Source organism: Ylistrum balloti, unplaced genomic scaffold, assembly GCF_031769215.1.
Source record: "Ylistrum balloti isolate Yb309-2 unplaced genomic scaffold, AGI_CSIRO_Ybal_v1 Utg370206, whole genome shotgun sequence".
Classification (NCBI taxonomy): domain Eukaryota; kingdom Metazoa; phylum Mollusca; class Bivalvia; order Pectinida; family Pectinidae; genus Ylistrum; species Ylistrum balloti.
Window position 1 is genome coordinate 197,421 of NW_026782178.1, and position 12,062 is coordinate 209,482.

A 12,062-nucleotide genomic window follows, 5' to 3' on the forward strand; every position below is an offset into this window, starting at 1 on the left:
TTCTCAACACCCTTAACATATTGCTTAATGAAAAACTGCCTGAGCATTTTTCTTCATTGTTAAAGTGGTCCCAGATGTGTCAAAATTTTGAAGGAAATCAAAAGGGATGTAACTTCAATGCTTATCTGGAAACAAACTACTGGAAAATCATACATTTTTATGGGCAAAATGTTTTAATCATGAGTTACCACAAATTCAATGAAAACAAAATCCCTACAACAATTAATGATTGTACACATACAGTAATAAAAAGTAACTTTACAGTAACATACCGCATTAGTCTCAGCTTGGAAAAACAAACAACAGTTCTGTCCCAGTTCTTTTTCCTGATAACTAGCTTTAGAACGGCATGCATTATAGCTATATTGTCATCACTAAATCATTTCAATCCTCTCTCAGTTTACCCAATTAAATGTATTTATGGTTGTAATGGTACAATAAATGTCTGCACTTTTGACACCACATCCACAACCACACTATCAAGTCTCTGTAACTACTAACTGCCCTAGTTATGTGCATGTTGTATCACATATATCAATAATAGGCAACTTTTACTGGGATTGAAGGCGTCCATTATCTTACTCCCAAAAATATTACTTTGAAAACCTTAATTGCATTTGGGTTTGATATCAAATACCTGTATTGGAATGCTCTGAAGACATCTGAACAAGCTAGGACGTAAAAACCCTGTATATGATGAATCGATTCTAATTCAGCAAACAGAATGACAAAACAAACACATGGCCCAGTTACATCTATTCTTACAGCTATTTAGGTTGATTTATTTCATGACTTAAAGGGAAAAAGCATTGAAACAATCCCTATCAAAGATAGACACAGATATAACATGAGGATGAGGACACAATTAGCCTGTGTTACTTCTCCGCCAATCCAGGAAGCCTTTAACAGCTTTTAGTCTGACACATCTGTCATTTATATTTACTTAATTGTTAAATCTATACACATAATTCCACATCTGATTGGTTTCAGCTTTTGAAAATTTAAATACATAATTTTAAAAGATAATTATGAGTTTGCATAATTTTTAATAATAATTGTTTGTATAGTCTAATTTCACTATCATGGAAAATTCCTGCTGCATGATCAATCAATTGATTGTATTAACTTTTGAAAACTCAAATAGAATTGTGTACCATTCTGTTATACTTCCAGGCGGAGGCTGCTGACTAACACGGAATCCTGTTGACTCTGGTATCCCTCTTTAAGCAGCCTTGGTGTTGCTATTGTTTATTCAATGATAGCCTTATACCTGATCAAACATTACACTGATTGATTTCACCCTCTGGTAACAGATAGATTTAAAATGATATTGCCTGTCTAATATAGACCAATATTGTGTGTGTATATGAGATTAAAATAGGGCCTGAACATGATCAAGATGATGACATCATCATATGACGGCACATTCAGGTTTTGAATTCTAGTTTAAATGAGTTATTAAATATCAAGCTATACTTATTAAACATGATATCAATACGTTCCAATCTTCTGTTTATCAGATAATTCTGAACTGTTCATGTCAGAGCCATGCATATATTGATATGATGTATTTTTGGGAGTTGTTAATGATAAACATTCTTGAAATGTGATAAGATCAATTATCACCCAATCATAGACCATCCTTAACATCCCTGATATTTTAACTTATACATATTATAGATTATTTCCTTTGTCCTTGGATCTCACCCTATTTGAGTGAACTTGATGAAACTGATAAAACCCAGGACTGATGAATAACAAGAGGCCCATGGGCCTTAACGGTCATCTGACAAAAAGCAAGCCAAACCTAGAAAGTGGGTTGAGGTCATTCATTTGAACAAACTTGGTAGCCTCTCCTCCAAGCATCTTACAGGCCCAATATCAGCACTCATGGACTTTTGCTTGTTGAGAAGAAGTCGTTTGTATATTTTAACATATTTGACCCCTGTGACCTTGAAAGTGGGTTGAGGTCATTCATTTGAATAAACTTGGTAGCCTTTCCTCTCAGCATGCTACAGACCCAATATCCGCACTCATAGACTTTTGCTTATTGAGATGAAGTCCTTTGTATATTTTAACATATTTGACCCCTGTGACCTTGAAAGTGGGCCAAGGTCATTCATTTGAACAAACTTTGTAGGGCTCCATGCCAGCATGCTATGGGCCAAGTATTAGCCCCCTAGGCCTTCTAGTATTTGAGAAGAAGTTATTTAAAGATTTTGACATATTTGACCCCTGCGACCTTGAAAGTTGTTCAAGGTCATTCATTTAAATAAACTTGGTAGCCTTTCCTCCCAGCATGCTACAGACCCAATATCGGCACTCATAGACTTTTGCTTATTGAGATGAAGTCCTTTGTATATTTTAACATATTTGACCCCTGTGACCTTGAAAGTGGGCCAAGGTCATTCATTTGAACAAACTTTGTAGGGCTCCATGCCAGCATGCTATGGGCCAAGTATTAGCCCCCTAGGCCTTCTAGTATTTGAGAAGAAGTTATTTAAAGATTTTGACATATTTGACCCCTGTGACCTTGAAAGTTGTTCAAGGTCATTCATTTAAACAAACTTGATAGCCCTTCATCCCAGCATGCCACAGGCACAATATCAGCAATCTGAGCCTTTTGGTTATTGAGAAGAAGTTGTTTAAAGATTTTAACATATTTGACCCTTGTGACCTTTAAAGTGGGTCAAGGTCATTCATTTGAACAAACTTGGTAGTACTTCATCCCAGCATGCTACAGGCCTTATTTTAGTTGCCTGGGCCTTTTGATTACTGAGAAGAAGTCCTTTGAAGATTTAAAGACATTTGACCCCTGTGACCTTGAATGAAGGTCAAGGTCATTCATTTGAACAAACTTGGTAGGGTTTCATCAAAGCAAGCTACAGGCTAAATATTAGTTGCCTGGGCCCTCCAGTTATTGAGAAGAAGTTGTTTGAAGATTTTAAGACATTTGACCCCTGTGACCTTGAATGAAGGTCAAGGTCATTCTTTTTAACAAACTTGGTAGGGCTTCATCAAAGCAAGCTACAGGCCAAATATTAGTTGCCTGGGCCTTCCAATTATTGAGAAGAAGTCGTTTGAATGAAAAGTTTACGGACGGCGCACGGCGGACGGCGCACGGCGGACGACGACGGACGAAGCATGATGACTATAGGTCATCGGACCCCTAAAAATTAAGCAACGCATTTTACATATTATTATCAGATCAACATTTCAGGCAAGTTTCATCAAATTTTCAAATAAAATGAAGCTTGAAAAAAAAAACCATTCAAACTCTAAAGGGATTGTACCATAAGGACACACATGTAAATAACACCTTTAGACACCAGTAGGAATTACAATGTAACAGGTTACCTGCACCATACAAGTTTTTCAAACCTAATTGTTACAAGCGATGCTGTCAATTTTTGAAGGGATAAGAGTTCTACAGTATAATGTACAGGAAAGCTTGGTAATGCCATGATGAGATTTATAGGTCAAAAAGTTAAACATCATTTTTTTGGTTTGATTAACGAACAAGCCTGTTGTATATATGATATGTATGATCAATGAAGTGATACCGACAGTATGGACGAGTAAAATGTCAAATTTTTAAGGGAATACATCCAATATCTCTTATAGGTTTTTTTGTGTAGAGTCCAGAACACCATTTCCCATATTTTTGATGAGTCCAGTGAAAGTAAATATAATGGTTTCTCAAATATTGAGCGAGTCCCACAATAAAAGCATGAATACAGGACTCAAATATTTGAGTCCTAAAAATAACTGCTGCCCCTTTGTCAAGACATAAAGTAAAATGTCCTGATAATCCCTCTGACTGGTTAAATGCTGAAATCCCTTTAGAAGAAGTGAAAAACTATCATAAGATGATGTTTGAAAGATGGTAATCAAATATTATTTTATATGATATATATATTTATAACCATAATTTTCTTTTACATCACAAGTGTTTATCTATCTGAATATTTGAAAATATGTCTGCAATATATTCTGAATAAGTTTCTGATACTATACCCTCTGCAAGTGGTACTCCTGGTGATATCATGCTTGGTATGATGTAGGGGAAACAACTCATCTTATACAATTATAAACTCATAAATTATAGAGCTTTACACATCTACTTGAATCATGTTGCTTATCATGTAATTTATATGTCTGACAGACGGAAATAAACAGTAGCAACAAGCAACTAGTCAAGTAAAATTTGCTTGTTTGTTTTCTTGGGAAATACACGAGACTTGAGAAAAAAATGTATATCTGGGAAAGCACAATGTGATGTCTGCTCTGAATAAGAACAGTAGTAAGCAATTTACATCTGGTGAGCTTAGCTAGCTACCCACATTGCAAACAAAACAAGAAATGTCAGTGGAATACACTTACATGATAAAATACATTATACAAAATGTTATGGGGACATAACTAATTCAGAGCAGATTGGAGGAAGGAAATTCTGGACCAGTAAACTGGAGCTAACTTTGTCATGGTTTACAAAACATTTCTCATTGCAAATTTAACATTATCTTTAAATTTGTGTCATTTTATATTTGATTTTATACAGATACATCTATAATGGTACATCAACTGACCCTTTTCTAGCAACTTCTTGGTGTCTGTTGCAGGCAGCTTGATGAACATGTTTCCAAAGCACACCCAAGTCTTCTGTGTTTTCTTGTCTTTTGACAACAGCCTAAAGGGACAGAAACATGACTATACAAAGGTGTAGAAATGTTATACATAATGATATGTATATCCTCACTTCTGGTTTAGCAAAGATCCATTATCATGGACCTATGAGAGGGAATCAGAGTTTTTTCTATAGTTGATAAAACAATGTTGATCCAAATGTATTATAAGTTTCTAAATGCCATTCTTGTTATAAAGAGACTGAAACAGATATAATACTATATCATAGAATCTCAATCAAAACAATAAGTGTTGCGTATCATGTGCTAACCTGTAACATTTCTGAAGCACTCTGAAATCTATCAACACATAGCCTTACTCCAGTTACTATGCCAGTACATCCCTTAGTCAGCCTTCTTTAAAGTGGAAACTTATAGTCATTACCATATCTGCTTGAGTATCTTAACATATAACTTTTGTATAAACTTGCATGACAATGCCACAATATCAACAAGAAAGAAGTGTGATTAAGGTACAATACATGGCATCTAGGACAGGACCTCGAGGTCACAAATGTAGGCATGACTCACTGACACAATGACTGTGAAGGAGATATTTTCATTAGATTGGTCATGGGGTACATGAACTTTACTTACATATCTCTTTTTAATTACAATTAGCACTAGTTCTTAAAGGGATATTCTGTCCAACTTGCAAAATTTCTGGCTATCCTGTACCTTTTCAGAACTCATTCTAATGACTTTTTAAACTATTGTTAGCATCAAAATATCTCTCCTGTAGTCAGTTTGGACTGGCGAAATTGGTGGGAATACTGCCAGCCAAACCATCTAAACATAGCACATCAATAAACTTGAAACTGAAAGATTGCTGGATCATAGATTTTATACTGAGTACTGGGTAAATATGCAAGTGTGTATGCAATTTACTAAACATACTGCTGGGATTACAGTTTTATTACTTAATTAGGCTCATTTCCTGATGATTTTATAATTAAGCACAGATATTTCATTCTGTTCAGCTTATAACAATGCAAACCTTTTAAGATACAATCTGGGATAGAACTAAAAATAATTTCTTCAAATTAAATATCATATGCTAGTTTTAATGGTAAATTAAGGTGTATGATTTCCATAACAACATAAGTAGATGATTTTGTAAGTTTTCTTCAAAGTATTCTATGAAATCCTAACTTGTACAGACTATCCCTTCAAACATGTCCATAAAATTTTATTTTACTGTATCACATGTTGACCGACAACTTTTGCTTCCAAGAACTATACATTACAGATGTGATATTTTTGAGAAAGTACTTTGCAACACTAGAGAACTCTACATGTCTGACATATTTTAGTTGTTGCTGAGACTTATGGCAGTAACAACTTGCAGTAATGTATGTAACTGTCATGCTGATTGGTAGAAGTAATGATACTTGCCTTATTGCCTCCCTTGTTTTCTGGCGTTTCTTGTCCAGTTCTACCATTTGATGTTTGTCAGATATGATATCTTCAGCCAATTCCTCTACCTCTGCTAGGTGAAGCAGCAGCTGGTTAGTCTCCATCTTTTATAAGACATTACCAGGAAAGACTAGGACACACACACTACAGACAAATGGAAAAAATTATCTATCTCCAGAATTTGTATTTGATTGTTACATTGTAGATCAAGAATAATTACAGCAATCTCTACGTGCATTTAAAAAAAATCCGTTAATTTAATTTGTTTTGAGATTTAATGAACACATATGATTTTCAAATGTTCAAAGAGTAAGTTACAATGTACAATGGAAGCTTAAGTGATTTTTATTAAAACAAAATCTGTCATCATACCTGTGCAAAGCATGGATTATTTCATATGCAACAATAGTTCGAAGTGTTCTGAATATCTATGTGATATTTTTGTCTTGGTCGTGAATCGTACGAAGTTAATCAGAACCCTTCAGAATAATGCAGCAAGTGGAGTAGCTGCAACGGTTTCCAATCATATCTTTCGTCGCAGACTTATTATAGTCCGTGCTTTCGTAAATCTGATAACTTTTGTTTACATCAAACGGAAACTTATGTATACTTGTGTTAAAAGCCTGTATCAGAGTATAATGCACAATGAATGCAGTAAACTCGAAAACCAACACCTTCTAAGCTACTTTCAAACACTATCAATGCTTTTTAAATGATAACCGGTTACTGTGTTTTAAACCGATATCACTGTGAAACAACATTTACATACGCTAGCATGGACTGATTATACAGCGTGGTGGATTCTAAACAAGCATCGCAACTAGGCCGTCGCCATCTTGTAGCCTGACATTCCAGTCGTTTACCAGCAAGATTCAAGGTCATGTCTGAAATTTCAAGTGCGTTTATTAATAACGTTACGATAAATATTAACTTTCGCTTTCGTTTTACAGAGTGATACTTGTAAGCCTAAGATGTTCTTTTGTAATAATTATAATATTTGTTCAATTAAAAGGCATATTACATGATGTTACATTATTTGAAAATAATACATGCTAAATTCAGGTCACATTGCACTTCATAAATAAATGAAATATTTTTGATACGGACTTTACAATTTTTGAAGGTTTCGTAGATTTTGCTTTGAAATAATGTTTTTAAAAGGAGTGCGCCATTGTCAAATCACATCTAAAATGATTTATCAAAAATATTTTTAGAATCGATATTTTTCCACTGTAAAGTTTACATTGGCATGCTTGAATTTTGTTATTATTCATGGTCTACAGACAACACAATATTGACATCCGAAGATGTAGTGATGAGATATTTTTTATGTCTGGGAGAAAGATTAACATGTTAAAATGTGTGCTTAGAAAAAGTACACAAATTTGCTAATGAAATTTCATACTCAGATGATTTTTTTCGAGAATACAATGTATATATTTAATGATGTTTTTCTTTCCACAAACACAACATATTACAAACAAAATGTACAGCAGCCAGTGCTGGAGGTCACCGACATGTCAGTGGTTCATACAACTCAACAAAAGCTGTCAGGGGCATCTTTAAAATGATTTTCCATTCAAGATGCAAACGCATAAAACTGCAGAATGTAAAATCAAGTATACAACGTACTGCAAATCAATAAAGTGTGACTGTGACAGCAAACCTATTAGCTATAAGGAAAGTGCATACACACAATGGCAGCAATTATACATAATCATAGACATTCATTGTTATGATTCACGAGGACGATTGCATGAGTAATGTTGGAAAAGAAAAAAAATTGACACTGAGAAAATGCAGAAAATCTAGTGTCTAATGCGGAGTTTAGTTTGTACGATATTCGCCTTTACATTTTATCAATGACCTAGAGATTTATTTCACTTTTGAGTTGTCATAATAATCGTTTTGTTAAAAATTTGGTAAGACAATGAAGGAGATTCCTGTGTGAGTTTCAACTAAAAAAAAGGTACAACTAATTTTCTTCCAAGATTAAAAAGATATATGTATTGGTAACGAAGAAATGTTAAATTTACTGATCAGAGGCATACATTTTGGAATTTTTAAACGATATATTACTATTTTTCTGAAATGCCGTTATATGATCTATAGTATAAACGTTCACCTGGAGCGAGAAATCAGCGCACGCGCGTCGCATTGTGTCTTCAATAGCTGCACAAGGAAAAATTTCACGAAGAAAATACGTATATACCAACGCAAACACACTTTCATTTTGACACAAAACAAGGCCAAGGGTGTTCTTAATCTTTCATTAAGTAATCCTCTATTTTCTTCGAGTGACATTGGTTCCAATCGACGTATTTGAATTAAAAAAGAAATGAAACGCAAGCTTTATGCTTATCTTATCATTATTATTTTTACATATAGTTTGTTGTCTTGTATAATTTTCTTTATGTTCAGCTTATAAATGAAACGAAGCCATGGATGAAATATTACTGGGTAGGTATTCTATTTGTTTTATAGATATATCGTTGAATCAACTATCCAATTGTATTGTATAGTGAAAATGTACTTTTCATGTAGTGAACATAGGAAATCGGACCACGACGTTAGACATGGGTTTTCTGGTCATCACGGTCGAAGGGAAGTAACTCCGGATAAAGTTAAGATGTTTTTGTTTGCTAACAAAGTTCATTGTCTCGTTAACACCCATTGAATTTGCACAGTTTAACTCCAACCTCGTTCACGTTTAAAAAAAATACAAGCTCTAAACAGTGTAGTGTACTTTTTAATGGATGTTAGTTACATGTTTAAAATTTGAAGTAGATGTTATCAAGTATATATATTGTGACGCATAACAAACATTTGTTAAAGGTTAATCATGCTTTTAAATTCAATATTTGTTCCCTACGGAGAACTGAAAGCTTCGTTTTCTTCTGCTAATGAAACACGTTTAATCACGACCATTCTTTTCACATCTTCTCTTCATTACAATTGAATTGCATGCACCGCTAGGCAACAAATGGTGGCCAGATTTCATCCTACCTCCCAGTATCTGAGGGTATAACGGTGATATTGTGGTAGATGAATTCACCCCTTCCCCAGGTATTGTTATCAACAATCAAAGACACAGAAAACGAGATTTTGAACGAATTCAAGAATCGCTTTTTCTTTCTCTTGTGGATTTCTAGGGTGTAGCTATGTGTTAAATATTTTGAGTCATGGTTGATAGCTACAGCCGAAATCAGCTACTTGATCAAGTATTGATCAATAGTTTGAAATACCATAGTCTATTCTATATGTTGTTATTGGTGATATGGCAACGTTGTTCGAAATCAGATCGTATATTTGCCTCACTATAAGTGTTTCATATATGGTAGCAATGTCAACAATCAGATATCTACAATTCAGGTTTGCACCATTGTTCTATAAAGCTGACTAAGCAGCGTTCACTATATAAACTTGTAAAAGGACATCTCCATCAGACATGTCTGCTGAGAATGGGAAATCGATGATCGTATCTTCATGTTACATCTTATAGCAAACCAATATGGCTGTTCTGATCATTGACATATCCAATCGTAATATAGTTTATTTATCACTATTGTGTTATGAAGGATGGTCCAGCTGCTTATTGTCACAAAAGATAGTCGGCTGCCTTGGAGGAGTATACCGTGTCCTTGATCTTCAGATCTGGCGTTTAAATAACTATTGTACAGAGAAATTGATTCGTTCTGTTTTCGTCACAATTTTGAAACGGAGAAGACAAAGCAACAGCAACACAATCACTGATATATCGGTGGATTTTTCAAGTGTGTGAAAATTTATTTACAAGGATTTTTCTGAAAATTCTGTCCTTTTTTAAGGGCTTTACTTCCAGTAGTCTTTTTGGTGAGCTAAGATGTCTAAACTTAGTATAGTATAACACGTCGGACCAATGTCTTGCAGATCACACTTTCACTCCAACTTCGACATTCAAACAATTTACCTCCGCCTTCTGTATTTTCAGGATGACATTTTTGTTTGAAGGAGTTATAAATTTGTGCACATGTGGACAACAAAGACGACAAAAACATTCTAATGATCAAGAAGAACGATTGATAACGGAAAGGTCAACAAGGGCAACATCGATCCATTATCGTTAAATCAAAAGTTTAGAATTTTTTATTGGAAAACACCAGTTGATATTAACAAACGGTATTGTTGGTTACAGAATCAGTCATCATCGTCATAACATTAGCTCTATGATACAGCTTTCGTCATTTGGCTCTACAGTATCTGAATCTGAGAACTGAAATGTATTTCGTACAATCTTTGATGTTAAAAGTATAGTTAAGATGTTGTTTTCAGTAGGACGAAACGATCAACGACCAAAGTACTCATACCCTACTGAATTGTTCAACCCCATGATATCATGCCCCTTAATCATCAATTTTGGGTTCGAGTGCAACACGCTGGATTGTTCTATCAGTTAGACACATCACCCATCACCTAGCAGAAAACACAAGGCAATCCAAACGTGCAACTGGTATATGGGCATATAGAATTTTATTCTTTTTGAAAGCTTAAATGGATAAAAATTCAAATTCACCATCCCTTGATAAAAAGGAATGTTCCTGTAATTTTCAATGAACAGAAATTGCTATGTAACGGATTGTATGGATATGCAACACACTTTGTCCGTCAGCCTTAAGTGTCCAATTTATTGAGCAACGCTTTCGGCATTAGCTTCATTATTTAATTGATAAATATCTCCATTTCTAGAAATGTTAAATCTTTCTGTCGCCATTTTGCGATCGATATAGTAATAATAAAAAACCCAAAGAACCAACTCTAATAGTTTTGATGATTTTAAAAGTGATTACCGAATACAGCCGCGCTCTGATGTTCGTGAACAGCGTCATACAACCAACATGTGACACATTTATATTCATACTAATGCTTTTGAAAAGCAAGCAGCGCAGCAGACATGCAAGTATATGCAATGTTAGAAATTTCTACTTGAGCACGATTCAATCAATGAAAAAGTCCTTTAAATGTGAAGAAATGAAGAAAACACTTCTTTTTTTTTGTCTGTAAGAGCACATCCTTCTCATTGGGTATCTATAGATCAATAATTTTTATATGAATATAGTCATTCCAATATTCTGATTGAATTGAATCCGCGTATTAAAATTATTTAATTGCCGATAAACCTTCATTTTATAAAAACTATAAATAAGCACGCAAATTAGCCCTATTGTCTGTACTACCGTTTTGGTTATATCGGGTGGTGAACCTTTCTATCATCGCGTGACGTTCGTGACTCACTCTTTTGATATTGAATAAAACGGAAGTTTGCGGAGGAAAATAAGCTCCTAAGATTACGTTTCAGCAAAATATCAGAAAAATAGACGGTTATTTTTTTATTGAAAGTAAATAACCGCACCATAAAGACTCTAAATAACACGATTATTTACTGTTTACTAATTCCAAATATTTAATATATAAATTCACATTTTGGTATTCAAGTGTCATGATGTGGCAATTATAACGACTATGAAAGTCATAGTATGACAGTTCAATGCTTATATTTGCATTCACCCTCTTTGTTTCTGTCTTGTGCTGATAACAGACTTGATTTAAACAATAGTTACTTATTTATTATCGACAGCGTAGTCCATAAAGTGGAACAGCCATTGTGACTGTAAACCGCCGCCGTTTCCATGGCCACAGCAATGACGTTATAATGATCACGTGCTGGATGCCTAATATTAAATCACCCTTATTTCCGAATAAAGCATATTGCGGCATTGTCATGCAGATGCTAATCTTCCATTTCAAACATCAATGTTGGGTGCTACTGTCATATTTGAGGTGTGAAATAAACGTTGTTGCTAATTGATTTGAACCCAGACATTAAAAAAACTCGTCTTTAACGTAATGTTATCGGTCTAACGAACCACGTTATACATTGATTTCCCTATCGTTGGTCTGCTGCTTCGTGAACTCAATTGAAAT

The 12,062-nt window shown here is 34.4% G+C and overlaps 1 protein-coding gene across 1 annotated transcript in view; it reads right to left on the reverse strand.

Annotated features, from left to right (window-relative positions):
- LOC132551561 (p53 and DNA damage-regulated protein 1-like) overlaps positions 1 to 6,948 on the reverse strand; it is a 23,067-nt gene extending 16,119 nt beyond the window's left edge. The window contains exons 1-3 of the mRNA XM_060215714.1: positions 6,871 to 6,948; positions 6,081 to 6,245; positions 4,590 to 4,690 (exon numbers count right to left, since the gene is read on the reverse strand). Of these exons, the coding sequence (XP_060071697.1) occupies positions 4,590 to 4,690; positions 6,081 to 6,205 (226 nt within the window). The 5' untranslated portion in view covers positions 6,206 to 6,245; positions 6,871 to 6,948. The remainder of the gene's footprint in view (positions 1 to 4,589; positions 4,691 to 6,080; positions 6,246 to 6,870) is intronic.
- Between the last annotated feature and the right edge of the window lie 5,114 nt (positions 6,949 to 12,062).